Source organism: Sminthopsis crassicaudata, chromosome 6, assembly GCF_048593235.1.
Source record: "Sminthopsis crassicaudata isolate SCR6 chromosome 6, ASM4859323v1, whole genome shotgun sequence".
NCBI lineage: Eukaryota > Metazoa > Chordata > Mammalia > Dasyuromorphia > Dasyuridae > Sminthopsis > Sminthopsis crassicaudata.
Genome location: NC_133622.1, coordinates 167,446,658 through 167,469,201, shown reverse-complemented (window position 1 = coordinate 167,469,201; position 22,544 = coordinate 167,446,658). Strand labels below are relative to the sequence as shown.

Genomic DNA, 22,544 nt, shown 5'->3' with positions numbered 1-22,544 from the left:
GAGCAGAATTAAGAGTCAAAAGACTTAGGAAAAATATGTGTATGTGGGGGTAGGGGTGAGCAATGTGTATGTGTATATCTACATAGGTATATAAAAGTATATGCTTTCTTAAAACTATAACCTTCTTAGAGGTGATAAGGAGATGAAAGAGGAAAAAAATAAAGTAAAAAAGGTATACAATAGAACAAAAGAACAATTTATACAAGAAAGTAAAGAAAAGATGGACACTCCTGAATATGTCTTCTACATAAGCTTGCTTTGTGCTTTCCTATATGTACTTTCTTGAACTGATAATTTGTTGTTACATATTTTGAATCCTCCCTGATGTTCTATTGGGAACATGATAGTATTCTCTTTTGTATCATTTTTTTGGTATATTCCTTTTCTGTTTTTCTTTTTTCTTATTATGTTTCTTTAAATAAAATAAATTTTAAAAAATTATAAAGAGAATGTAGAAGGTGAAAAAATACAGTCATCTAAGGTAATCTTGATAGTAACATGTTGATATATTCTTTTTATTATTGTTATTATTATAGCTTTTTATTTACAAGATATATGTATGGGTAATTTTTCAGCACTGACACTTGCAAAACCTTTTATTCCAATTTTTCCCCTCTTTCCCCTCAGCCCCCCTAATGGCAGGTAGATCATTACATGTTAAATATGTTAAAGTATATGTTAAATACAATATATGTATTACATACATGTTGATATATTCTTTAAGGTAGCATAAGATGGTGGAGTGTTAGATTTAGAGAAGGGAAGACTTGAATTTGAATCTTTCTTCAGATGTTAGCTGTATAACCCTGTTATTTCAGTTCTGCCTACCTCACTTTCCTTATCTAAAAGACAGAAATAATAAAAAATACACCTGTTTCAGCAAGATATTTTGTGAGATATAACACATGTGTAAAGTGCTTTTCAAACATTAAAGCTCAATACAAATGCTTGCTATTTAGAGAAAATAGCTGTGCAGAGTAGAGGTGATTCATACTTTTATATGTATTCTTTATCTGTTTTGTATTTGGAAATATTATTTCCCAATTATAGAACATTGCATAATAAAGGAAAAAAAATTTAAAAGATATAAAACTAATACTTTGGGTACTAGTTTGTTTCTTAGCATGTGGAAGTGGAGAAAGAAGAAGGGATTGGTAGTAATAAAGAATTTCCTATTGATAAGTTTATGGCTTTTTTCATCTTATATATGATGAATATCAACATTCAGATATACATTCATTGATATCAGTTATTTAGTATAGTCTTTCAGTTTTTGATCATTATAACCAGGTATTTGCAATGGCTGAACACTTTAAAGTTTAAAATGTAAGTGGTTTCTATAGTTAATTATGATTGTGGGCATCTGTCATTTAAAATAAAGAAAAAAAAAACTTTTTTTTTTCTTTAGGGAATGTGAAGTATTCTGTAAGAACCATCCTGCTCCATTCTCAAAAGTTATTACCTTTCATAAGAAGGAACCATTTGAACTAGAAGCATATTATACGAATCCACATGAAGTGCCTTATCCTGATCCCCGAATTGGTAAGAGAGAATTCAAGAGGATGGTATTTATGAAAAAGACAACATTTTTTACATCATTACTGATAGTTTGAAATTGATCTGGTTCAAGACTGCAAGACTATAAAATTTGAACCTTCAATATTTAATTTAAGTCCTTTCTGCCTTTAAGAAGATTTTATGTCCCTTAAAAAATATATTGATGATAAGTTCTGATTTTACATCACCTTTACTTCTGATATACTCAGAAGTATACCTTTACTTTACCTTAATGCCCAAATCTAACCCCTGCCACAAAAAAAGTTAAAAGGGGTGAAAAAACAATTTTTTTAAAAAATTTAACTCTTTAGTGGAACCTGATAGCTGATAGCGTATGCAAGGTTTCACATACCATCTCCTTTTACAAAATAAAGTGTCTTAGTGATGATTTTTTTACATAAAGTTCACTGGGCATTTCTGTTTTATTTACTATTTTTGAGAGAGTAGATACTCATATGTAAAATATCACCTACTTCCATGTGTTGAGTTTAGGTTATCTTCATCCTTTTTATGAATGTCCTATTTAAATGTCCTCAGTTTAAGAAACCATTCATCTAAAAAGTAATTGAGGTTCTGTAGTCAGATAGTTATATATTGCTGTTTTACCTATGATCAGAATTTGCTTTCTTATAATTTTGGCATTTTTAACACTTTTCCCCTCTCCCCCTCACTTCAACTTTGTGATTAGCAGTAACTGGGGTAAGTACTGTTTGATTAGTATAAAAATATTACCCTGTAGTTCATGTTAGTGAGCTTGAGAACCTGTCACCATATTTTTCAGCTTTGCTCTTCTGTGACTAGAGGAAACCCCCCTCCAGTATTACTTCACAGATAGTATTTGAGAACCGTAATAGTTTAAATTTTTCAAATTATATAAACTTTAGATAGGATTTAAAATAGCTTTTAAAACAACATCTTAGAACATATAACAAGGTAAATTCTATATAGATAATCTGAATATTAAAAAGTCATAGTAAAAAAGGAGAATTGAAGATTAAGTTTCTGACCAAATGAAATCAATACAGATAGAATTAGAAGGAAACATGGTTTGAGAAAAATCTTAACAGAATTTCATATTTTTTTTATAAAGTATGACTTCCAAAATCAATAATTGACACAAAATAAATGATTAAACCATTTTTCTGTTAGACTAAAAGATAATTAAAAAGTTTTCTTTTGAAAATATACAAACTTATCAACAACTACCTGAAAAAGATGTTTTAGGTTGTCAATAAACATAGGAATATGACTTTTAAAACCTGAGTCATCTCAGGTCCATGAATCTATCCAGGTTGCTGCTAATTCTTACTATAATTCATTATTGGTAGAGCTATGAAATGGTTCAGCAATTCTGTAAAATAATTAGAGATCATTCCACAAAAGTCACTAAGTTATTCATGCCCATAGCTAAATTGTTCATTGCCAATATTCCAATATTGAGACTGTCCCAAAGAGATTAACAGATACAATAAGAAATTAATGTACAGACATTTTCATAGCATGATTATTTTGCTGGAGATAAAATGTGCCTTCAAATCATGATCCATGAGTGTCATGGAATACTGTTACACCAAAAAAAAAAAAATGTTAGAGAACTGAGGGAAAGGGGGGAAATGTTTGTTTCTGTGGGATAAAGAAAGAAAATGCCTGAATGAAAAAGCAAAGTCAGAGGAAAAAACAACAACAACAACAAAAAATCAAGAGTGGGGAAAAACAAAACAAAACTCTGGTCAAATACTGTGGTCACTGTTGTAAACATATGGGTAGAGGTGAAGGTCTCAATAAACTTCCTTTCTGTAAAATTATAGACAGAAGAAATCTTCATTTTAAGGAGGTTTGTTTGGCATTTAGGAAATATTTGGTCAAAGCAAAAAAAGTCAACTGTCAGTGAATTTCAATTAACTTATATAAGCAATAGACTAAAAACTATTTGAAATGGCTATCATAATGATTTTCACTGGAGAGAATTTAGTACAAACGATCTCATTACAGAATTAATATTAATATAATTACATATCTAAGATGTGCTCATTGCTTGCTGCTTTGAAATAATGTTATCTTAAATTATGCCACAAAATATAGAAAAACCCTTGAGTTTTTCTTAGTACTTTGGGTAGAAAATTTTAAGGGAGCAACATGAGAAATGTTATTTTTCCTTAAAAAGGAGGGTTTGGAACAGTGGACCTGACTGAAGACTACCCCAAAGCCTTTTTATAACTAAGTTGGCTAGCTAGGCTGTTGTCTGATCCTATTTTAATTTTGAATGGAAAATGAATGAATTTAAAAATGGAAAAAGGGTTGTTTCTGAATTCTAGCTGTCCTATAACATAGTAGAGATGTTAAGAATTGGGGATGGCTTCTTTTGATTTTTTCATGCCTTACAGTGTCAGTTTTAGAATCTGTAAGCCTTTGTGGGATACCAGGATTGTGATATTTACCATCTTCACGGCGTTGTTTTTGAATAATAATAACTCAGACTGTGTTGTGTTGATTGCAGAGTCAGCCTAAGACATGCTAGAATTTTAAACACATTATGACCAAAGCTTTTATAACCTTCTTTTCCCTGAAGGGAACTTCACTATTCAGAATGTTTTTCCCCAGTCTGATGGTGACAGTTCCAAAGTGAAGGTTAAAGTACGTGTTAATATCCATGGTATCTTCAGTGTGGCTAGTGCATCGGTAATTGAGAAGCAAAGTTTGGAAGGGGATCACAGTGATATACCCATGGAAACAGAATCATCATTTAAGAATGAAGGCAAAGATGAGATGGTATGTAAAAATGCCCTTTCAACACTCCTATATTAAACAATATTTCTAGTATCAATACTTTAGTCTTTTAAAAGCAATCCATTTGAGATAACATTATTTAGAGTCTGAATTTTGAAGTATTGAGCTAAAAGTTTGCAGAATTTCTCTGCTTATAAGAATTACCATGTAACAGTATCAAAGAAGCAATTCATTTAAATCTCTCTTCTTCAAAATTTTAAGACTTTTTTATGGGATAATGTATTTTTCTTTTAAAGTTCTAGATTGTTCACCCTATATCCCATATATAGTGACCATAGCTAGTTTTTCTTTCTAAGGACAACAGTTAAAACAATGTAGTTTACAATGAGCTATCTTTTTAGCTTCCATAATAAATGTAGTTCATTCAAAATGACTAATGCTGAAGTACATATGTAGATATATTTAAACTAGAATTTGATATATCCATACTTTCTAGATTTGTGCTAAATAAACTATGCCTTTTTTTGTTATTCCTCATTTAGAACAATTGTTGCAGCATTTGGCAAAGAGGAAATAGTTTTGGGATTTTTCACTATGTGTAATTACTAAGAGTAAAATTCAGGGGGTTTTTGGACTTGTTCATTTGTATTTCATCTTGAATGTAAATGCTTAGAATGGGCCTTCCATTTTAAAGATATTTTGGTTTATTTTGCTTTTATTAACATAAAATACTTCTAAAAGTGGTCAATCCAACAAATGTATGCTAAGCACTTGATACAAAGTACTATATACAAAACTATTAAAAGGGAATTCTAACCCAAGAAGCAGTGTCTTCCTTCAGAGACAGCTGTTGTACATAATGTTGCCATCTCTTGCTTTTCTCATCACTTAGGCTAAACTAAAGTACTAAATTTAATGTGATTTACTTAAGTTGTAACTTGTTTGTATGTCATCCTCTTAGTAGGCCTATATTATAGTGTTATGTGGAGGGGGGGGTCCCAAGTTATGTTAACTTACTTTTGACTCAAGAATGACTTTCTGAATTTAATTATTTTATTCTGACATGTATCCTATGTAATATTAGACTTATTTTAAAATAAAAACTACTTCCATTCAGAAACTTTTATAATCATTTCTCCACTATAATCACACTCCTTTGATTTGTTAAAATGTTTTTACTACTTAAGATATGCTTGGTTTCCTTTTTAAAAAACAAATTTGAGGCCTAGAATTGAAATAGACACCAAAAATGACAAATCAGAATTGACTAGCACAGTTTAAAAACGTACCTATGATCCTGCTAATCCAAAAGGAAATTATGTTATGGTTTTACACTATTAAAATTGTCCACGAACTTTTTAGCAAAATAGTCTGTTAAATTTTAGCAAAAAATAAATCTTAATTAGAACTTAGAATGCTTATAATAAGGATCATAGACCTGTGTTACATTCATCTTTGACCTGGAAGGAATGGAAAAGCATTTTTCAGGTTTTTCTATATATGCCAAGTCTTGTCCCAAGCACTGGAGAGATACATACATGGGCAGAAAACATCTAAGAGACAACCTGTCACCTTAGAAATTATACAGACAAAGATAACATATATGGGAAAGGAAAGTGGCAGCCTGACTACCTGCCTGGGAAATCACAAAGATGGTGATTAGAAGCAATTTGATGGAGATAAGAGTTTAAGAATCTTAAGTGGATTTGGTTGTTGTTGCCTGAATAAGTGGTGAACAAGAAGGGGAGGAATAGTGACTAAGATGTGTGTATTATGGCCAATTTATCTGTGATGAGCTCTTGGCAATCAGAAGAGTACAACCTCAGGCTACTGGAACTGTTGTGAATAGTACTCAAATATACATACACAGAAGACAGAAGTAGTGTGTCTGTTTTGTAGGATTTTTGTTTTGGGGTTTTTGTTTTTAAATTCTTGAAAACTCCTTTTTATTATTCTTCCTTCCATATAATGGAAGGCTTCTACCCACTATTATTTAAATTCATATTTTATTTGGAGAAAAAAGAGCAGTTCTGATGCAGATATATCACAGAATATTGTTATAAAATGACAACACTATCCATTTTTAAAATTATTCCCTTGTCTACATTCTGGACCTTCTCCATTCTTTACACACTGTGATGTCCCTTAACTTAAAATTGTAGTTTGGGGCAAAAAGAAAGGAAAGCTAGTTAGTCCTGAAGGAGATTCACAGAACGTCAGGGCTGTTTTAGCACGGTCATGTCAAGTATCATGTTGAGGTTAGAAAAAAAAGTTACAAATAATGAGTACTTGAATTCCATGTATATACAGCTCTCCCTTTTTCTTGATATGTGGAAATGTTTTTGTTTGCCTAGAATGTCCACAAAAAGAAAACATGTATATACAAGACTGTATGAAACAATTAAAAACTCTTAGGCATTAGAATCATTTTTTTCAGCATTGCCAAGGGATGAATGAAGGTGGTAGGATTCCAAAGTGACTTTTTTCCAGATAATATTTATCCTTTTCAGCATTTTTTTTTGCTTTGCTTCTTAAACAGAGGGCATAGCTTGTAACTTAGCCTTTAATAATTAATGCTCAGGTGTCTTCTCTGTGAACACCAGTCCTCTTTGCATTCCTCTACCCTAATGCCTCCCCATGTAAAAGCAGGATAACCAGGCTTGTCCAAATGACTTCTAAAATGAGAATGGCCTGAGAGATTGTACTATTCGTGACGTGTACACAGGGTACCTGCATTTTTTCCTTTCTTTAGAGTCACTCCCTGTACTACATTGTAGTTTGCTTAAACTGACATCTGGACGAGAGGCCTTTCACACAAACTATATATTGGGAGTAACCTTTCAAAGCAGGGGTCCCTTGGATCCAGTGATCCTGGCCGCCTGACTGCTGCTTGTACAGGACACTCTGTCTCCAAAATCTTAAGCATTTTCTGTGGCTGTCCCCCCTGCCTAGAATGCCCCACCTTCTGCAGAAAGCCTTTCTCATTCTCCTTAATGCCTTCTCTCCTAATTTATCCCATCTTATCTTGTTTTGTACATGGTTGGTTTGCAAGTTATCTTCCCCATAGACTGAAAACAGGAGCTATTTTTAACCTTACTTTATATCCCTAGTGTTTAATACAATGTCTGGAATATCGTTGGTGCTTAATAATTGTTTGTTGACTTGATTTGACTAGATTCAGCTAGATATTAAATTGGTTTCCTTTATATACCAAGTAAGGGCAATTTCTGCCTCAGTGATCTTTTAAAAAAAAATTCTTTTAACTGGCATTGCTTTTAGAGGAATGTTGAGTGACTTTCTTTATGAAGCACTGTTGAATAGATGGGGAAAAAAATAGAATAGCTCCCTCCTTATTAGGACCTTTACTCTCAAATTCAGGATTCCTACTTGAAAAATACTTAAGGAAATGCCTGATGCAAAAGCAAATGAGTGAAATTTTATATGAATAAAATAAAGGCTTAAGAGATTTCAAGGCAATTAAGTGATTGCAAATAAGTGTATAGCTCATTGGACTCACGAGTCAAGAAAGACCTGAGTTCAAATAGGGCCTCGGCTATTTACTAGCTGAGTGACTCTTGGCAAGTTATTTAACCTCTGCCTCAGTTCAATTATAAGACGAAATTATTGTATTTTATGTTTTACACTTCCAAGGACTGTTGTGAGAATCAGATGAGGAAATATTTGTAAAGTTCTTAGCATAGTGCCTGTCACATATATAAGAGCTTGCTATTCTGAATAAGTCTTCATGATGGCATGTCTTTTTTGTGTACATAATATGAAAGGGATTTGGAGTCAGGGAGTTTTATAAGAATAGAATTTGAAATAGTCCTTTTTGATGGCTGGTGGCATCTAGATAATAGTACAAGGGAAGGATGGCAACAATTTTGGAATAGTTTTCCTCTCAGTGATAACAGCAGAGCAAACAGAAATACAGACATTAAAAATGTAAGAAGTGTTATGTACATTTTAATTCAAGATGAAGTACAAATATGCATCAGGTTTTGCTTGTTGTTGTTGTTGTTGTTGTTTTAATCAAAATAACTGTATGCCACATAAATCTGCTGGTGGATTTCCTTCACTAGAGTAGATAATTTTCATATCATGAAGTAATCAGATTAGAGGCTATTTGAATTCTAAAGAGAGCTAAAAAGTTACTCTTAAGGGAAAGTGATAGAGTTTGGCAGAAACTATAAGAGTGTATCAGGAAATAATATGGAAGGTCAGTTAGTGCCAGGTTAATGGAATGCTTTAAATACTAGGCAAAGAAAGTGGCCTGAGTAGAAAGCCATTAGAACTGCATAACATGGTCCAAAAAGATAAGGGAAATTAGACTGGCAACGGTGAGGAAAATTAGTTAGAAGAGAATGTGTAGGTGGAAAGACCTGTGAATTACTCAAAAGTCCAGGCAAGAGGCAGTGGTGGCCATGACTAGGGTGTTGGCAGATTAAAAACAAGATTAAAATTAACAAAATTTAATAACAAAGAATATATTAAATGAAGGACCAGGAAGAGTCCAATATAAATCTCATATTAATGCTAATGGTGGGTAGATGAGATAAGAAATAGTGATCCCATTTAGGAGAATGGTGCATGAAGGAGTGAATAAGATTGATGAAAGCAACAGGGCACAGAGAAAGATGGTTAGCTGATAGAAGGAAATACTTGGCAGCAAAAGAGACAAAGGTGTGATTTGAGAAGTAGGTGGAGAAAAAGAGTAGAGGATGATGTCTCCAAAACAAAGGATGAAGATGGGAACCAGAGTCAAACTAGAAAGCACTAACGAAAAAGAGTGACTTTAAGAGTGACTTGTAGGTGACAGTACCACAGCTAGAGGGAAACAATGAATACACGCAAAAAGAAAAACCCATTTGGGAACCAAAATTTGCCATAAAAATATTAAGAAGGACAAATTGAATCTGAGATTCATGAATTCTTGACATTTGAATTTTATTGGATTTTTACAGAATTGATATAATTTATAGTGAATTGAGGACTCACTTCTCAATTCGTAGGTGAGGGTTAGTGGTTTGTTGGTTAGTAATTAACACTGGATTTAGATTCCAACCTCCCTGACTTCGTAGTGAAACAATTCTTCCATGACTTTTTGATAATTGTGGTGTCATCTTAAATACACACATATACACCACACACACATTTTGGTGTGTGAGATTATCTCCAAAATAATCTCATCTAATGAAGAGTGTTGGAAACAGTTCTTTGACACAGCCAATTTTTATGTTATTAAAACTTAAGTGCTTCACTAGAGACACTTAAGACCTTGAAATTCTTGTACAACCAGTTGTAAATGTTAAGGGCTATATAGTAGTATTATGACTCAAATTTTTTTTCACCTCCATCATTTTCTTTTTTTTTTTAATTATTATTATAGATTTTTATTGACAGAAGATATGCATGGGTAATTTTTCAACATTGTCCCTTGCACTCATTTCTGTTCCAACTTTTTTCCCTCCCTCCCTCCACCCCCTCCCTTAGATAGTAGGCAGTATCACTCAGATTTTTAATATGGCTACATAAACTGCACCCCTTTCATGTTAATTTTTAATTATTCTCTTTAATATCATTTTAATTGTTTTCCTGCTATTACTATACTTGTCCCCAAGGAGAATGATAAGAGAATATATTCAAATTATTGGCAAATTACATCAATCAATGTTGGCCTCCTCACCAGAGAGAAGCAGTTTTGTCGTGCTTCATTTCTATTTGGACCATGTTAGGATTTGTTGAAAAAAATATTAATTTTCCATATTGCATATTTCCAAGTGTAAAATAAAACCTGAATAGTTATGGTACCTGTCAGCTTTTTACTCTAGTCGGTGAATTCTGATTTGGAAATTTGGCTGTGGTGTAGCTTTTTTCTTTTTTAATGTGTTCTTAAATGATAGGGTCATCAAGTCATTGCACCATTGTAGATAGGCTTTGTCATTTGCTTTTTCTGTAGCTGTAGTTATTTAAAAAAAAATACATATTAAAGTATAGTATCTATATGTCAATCTTCTTGAAGTCTTTTTGAATGTCATAAGGACTTATAATTATGTTGCTTTAAGGAAAATCATTCTTGCAACAATATGTACTGTCCGTTTTTATATACCCCCTTCCTAGGACAAAATGCAAGTTGACCAAGAAGAGGGCCATCAAAAAAGCCATGCTGAGCATACCCCAGAAGAGGAAATTGATCACACGGGTGCCAAGGCAAAGGTTTGTATTTCATTTTCTCTTTCCTCTGTGTATACAGTAAGTGAACATTGAGAATTATGAACCAATAACTTACTTTTCATTCAGTTAAATTGAGACTGAATTAAGACAATAGCATAACCTTTTATTTTTATAAATACATTAAGAAAAAGAAATGATATAATTAAAATTTTCTAGTATTAAAGTTTTAATAACAAAAATTTTCAGTGATGATAAAATAAAAGGAAATAGGATCGTGTTTTATGATCATGTCCTGTCTGGTTTTATCTGAGATATTTTATAGTAAAATTTTAAAGCTTAAAATGGAAGTCCCCTTTGCAATGTAAAATTTGGGCATACATTTCCAAAATGTTTGTGTTTATTTGTTGTTGTTATTATTTGAATAACCTGTGTAGTTTATTTAATATAATGTCAAGTAAATGTTTGGATTATTGTGGGGCGATGGATAGGGTAGGGTGGTACTGCTGCACAGCTCAAATTCATACATCTATCTTATTTCTTTGATGTAGGGAGCACCCAATAAGGAACATTTTTTACCCAAATAGATTATTGACACCTTGTCTGTAATTTGGAAACTGAGAAAGTTAACTGAAAGATATAGTGAGAAAAGGAGATTTTTTTTTGTTTGTATATTTCAGTGTAACCTATGTACAAAGAAACAAATTTCTTAAAAATAGATGCTACAGTATTGTGGAGGGTGCTTTAAGTGATGCAGAATTTTCCAGTTTAAAGGAAATCTTATCTACTTTTTTTTCTTTGCCTAAGGGTTATTCCTTTGTTTAGACAGGAATGACTCAAGTAGATATTCTTTCATCTGACTTTGCTCTTCACAGCCAGTGCATCCAGACAAGCAAGATCGAGCAACCCAGAGTGTTAAAAAAGGAAAAGTCAAGAGTATTGATTTGCCTATCCAGAGTACCCTGTACAGACAGTTGGGCCAAGATCTCATCAACAGTTATATAGAAAATGAGGTAGGTACTCTTGAGATTAGTATTAGAGTTGTTAGTCTTCTTTATGAAATTTCAACTTGGAAATTTTTTTTATGAAATTTGTTTATACTGCCCCATATGTAAAAAATATTTAACATAGCTTAACTGCTTAGATTTCAATTTTTAAGAAGAAAATTTAGCTACTAATAATGTTTTTATTTATTTATATTATTTATATTTATTTGTTTATATTATTTATAATATTTATTTAAGATTATATGTGTATATATATATATGTATATATATAGACACACACACTAAATATTTTCTTAGTTATTTTCAAGATTTACACTGGATTTAGATTCTAACCTCCCTGACTTCCTAGTGAAACAATTCTTCCATGACTTGATAACTGTCATGTTTGTCAAGTTAATAAAGATTTATTAAGTGTCTTCTATGCACTGGGCACTGTTCTAAGTAAGTGCTAAGATACAAATACCCCCCCCAAAAAAAAAGATTGTAAACTTCTTGAAGGCAGGGACTATCTAATAGGGGAAGACATAATCCTTTATGTAGAACGATATGATCAAACTATGAAAGAAAATCACCCCTAGTTAACAGTAACAAATGGTGAGTAAAGAAACCATCAATTTCTGGGACGTGGGTGAGTGAGGAGTAGTGGGGGTAGAGAAAGATGCTGGATAGATGTGGAACTGCCTCTGAAATGATGTTGGGAGGGGGAGTGGGGTGCCCTCCAGTACTTCCCACTTTGGAGCCACCATTCTTGCTCTCTTACTATCTATAGCCTTCTCCTCTCTTATGGGTGTATAGCCAGGGGAATTGCTAGTCACAAAACTAATGGAGAAATAAGGCTGTGGAATACCCTGGGCTGGACCTTTGAATGTGGTGTCTCATAGAAGTACTCCTACATAGTGGATAGATTCAATAGTATTAATACATTGAACAATTGTAAATACATAATAGGTAGAAAAGACTGAAACAAGGAGCATCACTTACCACCTATAGCTTGGTGATTATGGAACATTACATTCTGAATTCCCAACCATGGACTTTGATAGCATGGTCCATTGAGAAGCTGGGAGTGACCACCATAATGTTCAGAGAAAGGGACAGGGACCTGTGATTTCATTTGAAAAAGGAACATTCAGATAAGAGGATGGACTCAGGAGTCAGGAAAACCTAGGTTCAAACCCTGCCTCTTATACTTATTAGTGTGACCTTGGGCAAGTAACTTAAAACTCTCTGGGCTTTTTCTCCTTTACAAAATGAAGAGGTTGAGCTCAGTGACCTCTAAAGAGGCCTCTTCAAATTCAGATCAATGTATGAATCTATGAAATTCTCTTAACAATGTTACTTCAGTTTTGCTCCGTCTGCAGTTTATAATCTGGAAGAGTCACCAGACCACCTAGTAGTTAAGATACTTGCCTGGGATTATACAACCAATATATGCCAGAGATAACACTTGAACTCAGGTCTCCTGACTGCAAAGTCATTGTTCTGCTACTTCTGCTAACCATACGTATGTTTTATACACCACTCACTCAACTCTTGCCGGAGAAGTATGGAACTTAAAATGGAAAGACCTAGAACTTTGGATATGGCTAATGTGGAAATTTATTCTACTGGACTATGTAAATATGTTTTGAGGGATTTGTTTTTCAGGGTTGTTTTTTGAACCATGTACGTATTTTTCGAGAGACTCTTTGCCTCTAATAAAGCAAAATTAAAAAAAAAAAAAACCTCTAAAAATTACAGTAATTATATCTAAGAAACCAATCTAGTAAGCATCTGTTAAGTGCCTGTTAATATACCTGATACTATGCTGAACATTGGGGATATAATCAATAAAAAGAAAAAAAGAAAACAATCCCTGTGGGAAAAAATAGGGGCATTAATGAATTGTTGGTGGATATGGATAGAAACTTATTTTGTAGTGTCAAATAATTAGAAATTGAAAGGATTCCCAACAAATTGAAAATTGTTGAACCAAACAAGTTGTGGTATATGATTGTGATGGAACACTAGTGTGCTATAAGAAATGATGAATTCGAATGCTTTTAGAAAAATCTAGGAAGGTTTGTAATAACTGATATAAATTAACATGAGCAGAAGCAGGAGAGCATTGTACATAGTAACAACTATTTTGTAGAGATTAACCATGAAACCATGAAAACCTTGGCTACTTTGATCAATAATAAAATGATCCTTACCTCATACCTCTCAGATTAACTAAAATGACAGAAAAGATAATGACAAATGTTGGAGGAGATGTGTGAAGACTGGGGTGGATTGTGAAATAATCCAACCATTGTGGAGAGCAATTTGGAATTATGCCCAAAGGGCTATCAAACTGTGCATACCCATATCCAGTAGAGTCTCTACTGGGCCTGTATCCCAAGGAAATCATAAAGGAGGGAAAGGGACCCACATGTGCAAAAATGTAGCAGTCGCAGTCCTTTGTGTGATAGCAAAGAATTGGAAAATGAGTAGGTACCCATCATTTTGGGAATGGCTGAATAAGCTGTGGTATGTGAAGGTAAGAAGATATACTAATATAATTAGTATGATTACATCATATTACTAATGCTTACCGAAACAAGCAGAACTATTATTCTACACAATAACAGCAAGAATGTGTGATATTCAACTATGAAAGACTTGGTTTCTTAATCCAAAATAATACAAAAGCAATCCCAATAGACTTTGGACAGAAAATGCTGAATTTCAAATGCTTCCAAAGAACTATGGAGATAGAATATAAATCAATACATGCTATGTTCACTTCTTTTTTGTTGTTTTTTTTTTTTATCTCTTCCATGGTTTTCCCCTTTTGTCCTGATTTTTCTTCCCCAACATGATTCATAAAGCAATGTGTTATCAAAAATTAATTAATTAAAACATAATAATACAATGATCCAAGAAAATTTCCAAGGACTCATGATGAAAAATGTTATTCCCCTTCTCCATAGAGAGAAATGATAAACTTTGAGAGGAGATTTTGTTTTTATTTTTTTTTAATATTTATATTTTGTTAATTAAATACTGAAATGGAACTTATGTTGGGAACTAGTCTGGATTTTTTTTTTTGTCTAGGGAAAAATGATCATGCAGGACAAGTTAGAGAAAGAAAGAAATGATGCCAAGAATGCTGTTGAAGAGTATGTGTATGATTTCAGAGACAAGCTGTGCAATGTCTATGAAAAATTTGTCACTGCAGAAGTAAGAATACAGCCTTTTGAGTTTCTTTATCCTCTTTTTTTTTCTTTTACTTGTTTTAAGTTTTTAAACAGTACATATTTATAAACAAATCATTATTTTAATAAACTTATGATTACCTTCATATTTAAATTAAGATGCCAAATCCAAATTACTGTAGGATTGGTAGGCTATTTAAGGGGTCTGGGCAACAAGCTAGCTAAGGAGTTTGAGAATGAGTCTCTTCTCAAGAGAAAACAAAGAATGACAAGCCCAGAGAAGTGCCTCCAGATGGAGTCGGAGTCTCAGGCCAGCTAGCCAAGTAATTTGGTCCATTTCTATAGAGGCAACTTATTTAGAAGAAGAAATTCAAAGATTTGTTGTGAGTCCAGGATGAGACAGAATTAAGAGTCTGAGAGAGTGGAAAGAGCAACTCTTTTCTTCTAAGAGAAAATATAATGTCTCCTCTTTCTCTCCAAACTTTCTGCAGATAGGATCTGTCCATAATGTGACATAAATCATAACTGCCCCATAGCTGTTAGACCCCCCACAGCTATCAACCGTTTTCTTTATTAATGGTGGGGGATATGCTAAAGCACCATTCTTAAAACCTTAAAAATGGCATACGCAACATGCCTTCTGTATCATTTATGGGTGGAAGTGCAATTGCAAGGATTTTCCAAGGAAACATTTTCAATCAATTTTTTAAAAACTTTGGACCTAGGATTCAAATAAACTGTCTTCAGTGTTGGAAGATACCGAAAATTGGCTTTATGAAGATGGAGAAGATCAACCAAAACAAATTTATGTGGATAAACTTCATGAATTAAAGGTAATAATGTTTGTTATTAGGTCATTAGAAGACAGACACAAAGTAGATAGAACACTAGCTTTGGGATCAGGGTAGCCTGGATTTAAGTTCTATCCCTGACCCATCCTGGCTGAGTGACGTTTGGTGTTGATCTTTTGTTTTTTAATAGAATTGAACAACACACTTGACTTTTAGTCAGTGTTTGGACTGAGATAAAGGTCCATATCCTTGAGTCAAAATCGGAATTGTGGAAGTGCGTAGGACAAGAGAGGCAGACAAATGAGAGAATATGAGGTGGGGTTGGAGTTTGAACTTGGGTCTTCTTGACTCTCAGGCCAGTGCTCTGACCTAGTATCCAACGGCAATGAGGTATTCCACTTGTGAAACACTTTACAGGTGGGAGATAGCTTGTGTAGGTTATTAAGTGTTAGATTAAGGAGTTTATTATTTATTCTGGGATGATACTAAGGAAGGACTCCTGCAGAATTTCCAGCCAAAGGAGGACATGGATCAGACCTGTATTGTAGACAGATTTTTTTGGCAGCTTCTTTGCATTATAGAAGGGAAGCAGAGAGAACACATCTCTAAAAATTTCTGGTTAGAAAGTATAGAATCTTGATATTTCAGGTTATTCCAGTCAGGATCTTTTTATTAATCAACAATATTTTTCTGGTACCTTTCTCTTGGGATCTTAATAGAGCCAGCTGCCTTTTTAAAAAAATTAATAAATTTATTTTTAATGGGATCTTTGTCGTTAAGTAGAACACATTGGAAAAATTGTAGTAGTTCAGTGTTTCACAACTTTGCTATGACAAATCTAGAGTAATTTTGCCATCTATTAGCCTTTTCTTTATATATTTTGGTTAAACTTCTAAGTTTACCTTCTTTCCATTAAAAAAAGTTTGAATAAGAATTACAGGCTACTTAACATAAAATTTGTTATGGCTTCTTGGCCTTTACATGGGGGCATAAAACTCTGGAAGGAATATTTAGTTGGGTTTTTTTTTTTAATTTTATATTGTATTTGCTTACTTTTTAGCCAAGGATAGAGCCGTGGTTAATCTTTCTTTCTAGTACAATTTGTTATATAATCAGTAAGAAGCAAGGTCCATTTATGTCTTGAGTGCAATAAGATAGATTAACTTTTAAGTTCTCTAGGTTGGGATTTTTGTTGTTGTTTTAAAAGCAGTTTGCACACTTAGCATTGCTCTTATCCAGTAAAGTTTCCTAGACTTCTGTTCAAAAGCACATGGCATGTTAATACAGAAATTCTAGGCAGTTAATTTTCTGGACTCTGCCTTCTGAGTTGATTAATGGGATGATTTCTTAGAACCAAAAGTTACTAATTATGTTCCTTCTAGGAAACTAAAGAAAGGGATGTCTTAATATTTTGCCAAGGCCTTCCTTCTTGATTCTAGGGAATATTGAGAGATCTCTTAAGACTAAATGAAATAATTATCTTATATGAAGAGGTTTTATTATTTATCTTGAAAGTTAATGCTACCCTTGGGTAACCAAGCCACAACATTGTGCTTCATTTTTTTGTTATTTTTAAAGCCTCAAATGTACTTAATTTTTTTCTTTCTCTATTGCTTACAGAAATATGGTCAGCCTATTCAAATTAGGTACATAGAACATGAAGAGAGACCAAAAGCTTTAAATGACTTGGGAAAGAAGATCCAACTACTCATGAAAGTGGTAGAAGCATTTAAGAATAAGGTACCACATTTGTGAAGAAAAGGGAGAGGGCAGGGGGATATCACATTTTTATTTGTAAGCCTGCATATTAATTTTCAAGGCAAATATCTATAAATTAGCTCTAAATTGTTACAGATTTGCCAGAGAAGATCCTATACAGATTTTCCAGAGAAGATTCTACTTTAAGCCAAACTGAAATTTTAAAGCTAGGCTTCTTGTATTGGCATAGTACATGTAAAACTGATAAATCCTAGCACGCCAAGCATCATCATAATGCCAATGACATTTTTCTCTTTGGATTTAGAGATGACCGGCAGGTTTTTTGAGTGTAGAGCCTTTTTAAAAAAATGCTGAGACCAATTTTGACTTCATGGGACAATGTCATTTCAGTATATCATGTATCTTGATCACCTGGTTTCTCGTACTATTTTTTTTAATGTCTTTGTTAGTTTGTGTTCCTTACTGATCTACATCTTCCTTCATAGAGAGAGAATCCCACCATTTTCCAACCTTTCAGAAACTTGGAACAATTCATGCTTTCCTCAGGAAGCCTTTCCTAATTAATTAGTCCCAGCCCATCCTGTTCATTTGTCTCTTCCAGTTGCTGCAAACACTGCAAACATTGATACTGTCAACTTGTGTTTATTTGTATATTATTTTGTAAAATATAAGTACTGTTTTTTTAAATGTGTGCACCCACACCTAAATTGTCACATGTCTTCTCACAAAGCCCATTAATATGATCGGAATACATATATTTTTGAGGATTGCCTCGTACTTTAAATAGTCTTTTTTTTTAATTAGGATGAAAAATATGATCACTTAGATGCAGCTGACATGGAAAAGGTGGAAAAATTTATTAATGAGGCTATGAATTGGTTGAACAGTAAGATGAATGCACAGAACAAATTAAGCCTCACTCAAGACCCTGTGGTGAAAGTAGCAGAAATAGTCACGAAGTCCAAGGTAAGATCCTGGCAGGGAGGGAGGTAACGTGGGGCCCTCAAGTCTCAAACTACTGTACCCAAGTCCCTGTGCTTCTCTTACTTGCTTGGAGCAGAGGAATTATGTTTATGTATAGTGGTTTGGCATGTACGTTTACTGGGTGTTCAGTCTTGACCATCAAAGAAAGTAGACATAGTATCTACAGAGCTGGGGAATGGAAGCAATGTCCATTGAAGGATCTTGGGTCAGAGGGTTCACAGCCCTACTATCATCCCAGCAGAATGCCTCTAAGCACTCCTTTCTCATTGGTTATCAAGGGCTTTTTTCCTATGGTCCAGAGTACTACTAACCTGCACTTGTGCTCTGCCCAGCTCAAAAATGAGTCTCCCTGGCAATGAAACAAAATCAAGATTGACTAATGATGCCTTTTCTCCCTCACCTACTCAAAATGACAGTCCTTTGACTTCTTAGATATAGCTGTTTTTTCTCAATGTAGTTTTAAGAATCCAGCAAAGCTTTTTTTTTTTTTTTTTTTTTTTTTTTTTTTTTTTTGCTCTCCTTAGCATTCCTTGCCATCCTCCCACTTATTTTCAGCTTTGGCATTCCTTTCACCATTCTTAGAGGATTGTGCCATGCTTTTTAATTTCTTTATTACCTGTCCCTGATTTTAGGTGTTTTTTAAAAACTCATTTGGTCATTACCTCTCTGTATCTATGTTGGTCTCTTGAGAAAGTGCCTTCATTTCCTCCCCATTGGAATTTTCTCATTTTTTAATCAAGTATAAGGCACTTCATATCCAAGAAGTAAAATCTTAAAATGACATATAAGTTCTCTAAATTAATAGGGAGCATATTTGTGGAAGAACATTGGGAAAGGTAAGTGTAAAATTCATATTTCAAGATTAGACAATTCCATCCCCTCCTTGCCTTCTAAAGTTTTAACAATGACCTGGAAAAAACTACCCGAGAAATATCATAGAAGGAATTTTTAAAAGTTAGCTAATTCTTATGGGTTGATGAAGAGAAAAAAAAAATGTTTCCCATAAACAGTATATGCTTGAGGAACACAAAAGAAATTTGGAAATTAGGAATGAGAAAAGAAACCTAAGAGAGCATAAGAAACCAGGAGCTTTATTAATAGGGTGAAGAGTGAAAAAACATGGAGTAATATAATATCTGGAAGTGACTTTAGATACTAGCTAACCCAATTTCCTCATTTTACAATTGAGGAAGCTGAAAACCAAGAGGTTTTAAGTGATTGTTTGAGCAGATGAGATAGTATTTGAAACTAGGTTCTTTGGCTCTATCAGTCATTGCTCTATATATTGTACCATTCTGCCTCCTAATTTTGGATTTGGTCACAAATTATACAGATAATACTCAAGGGTTTGGTTTTTTCCCTTCACTTGGGGGGAGGTGGTAAAGGATCAGTTGTTCACAGATAAAGAGAGGATGATTGTTGAAGCTTTTTTTTTTTAACTGCAGAACAGAAAGAAGGCCTAGAAGGGATCACACTAGAGGAAAGTGATGTGGTGAGGTCATTATATATTTAAAGATGAAGCTGTACATAATGAAGAACCTCAGTTCTGTGTCCAATTGTTTTTTGTATTCTCTGTATATGGAAGCTTCTGCTTTATTTGGTGTTTAAGTTCAGAATAAAAAATTTAAAGCAAAACTTACTCCATGCCCTAGAACTTATAAACTTATGTTATTGCAACTCTTAAAATTTTTAAGGGAATGGGATTGGGAAGAAGCATAATGAAAATACAACTAAATAACCTTGTTATACGTGTCAGTTACATATCATCTCATGTAGTGAATACTTAGTGTTAGAAGTTTAAAAAAAGGAAAGCACACAAGTGCATTTAAGAGCATTTTAATGAAATATTCAGTATTAAATGTAATCATTTCTCTTAATTTAATGCCATTAGGAGCTGGATAATTTTTGTAACCCCATCATTTACAAGGCCAAACCCAAAGTGGAGGTATCTGAAGACCAAGCAAAAGCGAATGGTGAACACAATGGACCAATGAATGGACAGAGTGGGCCTGAAAGTAAGCCTGATGCAGCCAAGGAAAGTTCCCCACATACTAAACCTTCTACTGGAGAGATGGAAGTGGACTAAGGCGTTGGGTCTCCATCACATATTCAGACAGTGCAAGTAATTGCAGGGCCCATTCTTCTTTGCATCTGGGACACCCAACAGATGTTCTGTTGTTCTTAGCCATTTTTGTCATTTGTTCTTTGCAGTAGTTTTGAAAAGTGTTTTATATTGAGTGCACCTCTGATGTTCATTTCCAATGATTAATGCTGCTTAGGTGAAGCTTTAGCTGAATAGATTGTATAAGTCAGTTTAAGCTTTCCCAATGTATCTTATGTCAGACTTGCAGAATTGATAGAAAGATGGCAACAATCTACCTTATTTAAAGCTTCTCTTGTGGATAAACCTCAGCTCCTTTATTCAGGAAAGGACACTGTATTGCACTACTGATGCAGAAGTGTAGATTTAATTGCATCGTTATTTTTTGAAAAAAAAAATTGGAATTGAAATGGTTTAAAGCCATTGAAGCACTGACCTTTTTCTAGTTATTGTATTGTTATAATTTAAATATTAAAACAAATAAGAGGTTAGCTGACAAAACTAGTCCATCTCATTGATGTATTGTGAGAAATTCAAGGTTTTCTTGTCATTGTCACACAGATGAACAAAAACATGAATTTCAAAAAGAAAACTCAAATTTCAAAAAGAAAACACAATTTTGAGTTGTGGTGACACCAGCAATAATATTTCCTTTACCAAAAACATGGCTTTGATTTCTTGCTCGTCATTTTACTTTTACTTTGCAAGAGATGATCTGCTTTGGCTGAAGACAAGCTGACCTGCTTTGGCTGAAGACAAGATAATGCTGCTGCTGCTGCTAAAATATGTTAGCTTAATGACTATGAGAATTTCCAGAGAAAATAACTTCCAACTTCCTTGTTAAGAGAAAAAAGCATTGCTAACTTAGTCAGGCTTGCTGCTCTGGTCTTGGCAATTTTCTTTAGATTTAAACGGTACTTAGCTTTTTAAAAATGTCTAGTGAGCTTATATTTCCAAGGGAGGGAGAAGTAATGCAACTACTCTTGGCATATCCTTCACCCACTGCTCTTTAACATGATGATTCATGTTGTTACACTGCACAAGGAAGCCCTTCTGCTACAGTCTTTGGAAAGTCTTGTGACTAGTATGTAGTATAGACTGTTGTATAATATAAACTGGCAATATTAATTAAGCTTTCTTTATAATTTTTACCATTATGCGATTCATTCAAAATTGGGCCCTCCAATTTGATGCTTCTAATTTAAATTAATTGTGAAGGAGGCTGTAAGTTACCAATATTTACCAATAAATACCAGTATTTCTATGAACATATCTGTGCTTTTAACCATCTGATAATCCCCAGTAGCCCAGTACTGCCCCAAAACCTAAGCCGTCAAATTCAGTGTGAACACATAATGAAATGATTTTAATACCATAGGAAAAATGCAGAAAAAAATCTTTAACTGTTTGAGGTAATTGTAGATATTTACATTAGGGTGATAGGATCTAGTTTTAGATATTCCTATGTTTAATTTTTTTCCATACCTATGCAAATCAAAAGTTCTGAGCACAGTGTCTTTATGGAAATATTCAGTATTTCTCAAAATTAGTTCTCTAAAATAGGATTATTTTATTATTATAGTGTAGTCTGGGCTAAAAGAAGTATTTTTAGCCATGGTATTTTATGTGAGGATTTTAACTCAGACTTCTTTTACTATTAAGAAGTCTACACTGAGTTTTTGACATCTCAGAACACCTTCCACCTATCTCATTTTAATCCTTTTAAAGTTATTTAACTATGAAACTATATATTTGAAACAGATAAAATCACTTGTATTTTCCATTTGTTTGTTTTGGTTTGAACTTAAGAACTATTGTAAAGTAGTACCTAAGGACCATGGAGAATTTAGTCTTCAAAAGATAATCAAAACTGCCAGGTCAGAGTAGGAGTATGGGGTTAATCCTAGGGACCAGACAGCTACTCTTAGACTTACGGTGTGTTGTATGTCCATATGTTAAATATATGTGTGCACTTATAAACATGTTTCATTCCTATGAGTAAATGGCACCTTATACATATATGAAGAGAGCAAGGCTTTCCTTTCCCCCCCTTTACCATCCCAGCCTGTAACCTTCATATTGAATAAATCTGGATCTTGGGAATAGAGACTGAGAAAGAGTCACTCTTGGTAGTTAAGAATGTATTAAGTTAAACATAAAATCATTTCTCCTAGAGAAATCCTGGAGGATGATGGAGCACTATACCACCAGTAACCAATACTTCTGATTTACCCAAAAGTTTATTACTATATGGGCCCTTTTTCTTTTCATGTAATTTTGTTGGCACATAGTAAGATGCTTGGGGATT

The 22,544-nt window shown here is 33.5% G+C and overlaps 1 protein-coding gene across 3 annotated transcripts in view; it reads left to right on the top strand.

The window, feature by feature from the left end:
• The window catches only part of HSPA4L (heat shock protein family A (Hsp70) member 4 like), a 58,973-nt gene extending 38,236 nt beyond the window's left edge, over positions 1-20,737 (top strand). For all 3 annotated transcript variants that reach the window (XM_074276768.1, XM_074276769.1, XM_074276770.1), the window contains 9 exons: positions 1,409-1,542; positions 4,127-4,326; positions 10,405-10,500; positions 11,331-11,468; positions 14,541-14,666; positions 15,367-15,474; positions 17,053-17,172; positions 17,956-18,117; positions 20,027-20,737. In XM_074276768.1, the coding sequence (XP_074132869.1) occupies positions 1,409-1,542; positions 4,127-4,326; positions 10,405-10,500; positions 11,331-11,468; positions 14,541-14,666; positions 15,367-15,474; positions 17,053-17,172; positions 17,956-18,117; positions 20,027-20,221 (1,279 nt within the window). In that variant the 3' untranslated portion in view covers positions 20,222-20,737. The remainder of the gene's footprint in view (positions 1-1,408; positions 1,543-4,126; positions 4,327-10,404; positions 10,501-11,330; positions 11,469-14,540; positions 14,667-15,366; positions 15,475-17,052; positions 17,173-17,955; positions 18,118-20,026) is intronic.
• The last annotated feature ends 1,807 nt before the right edge of the window (positions 20,738-22,544 follow it).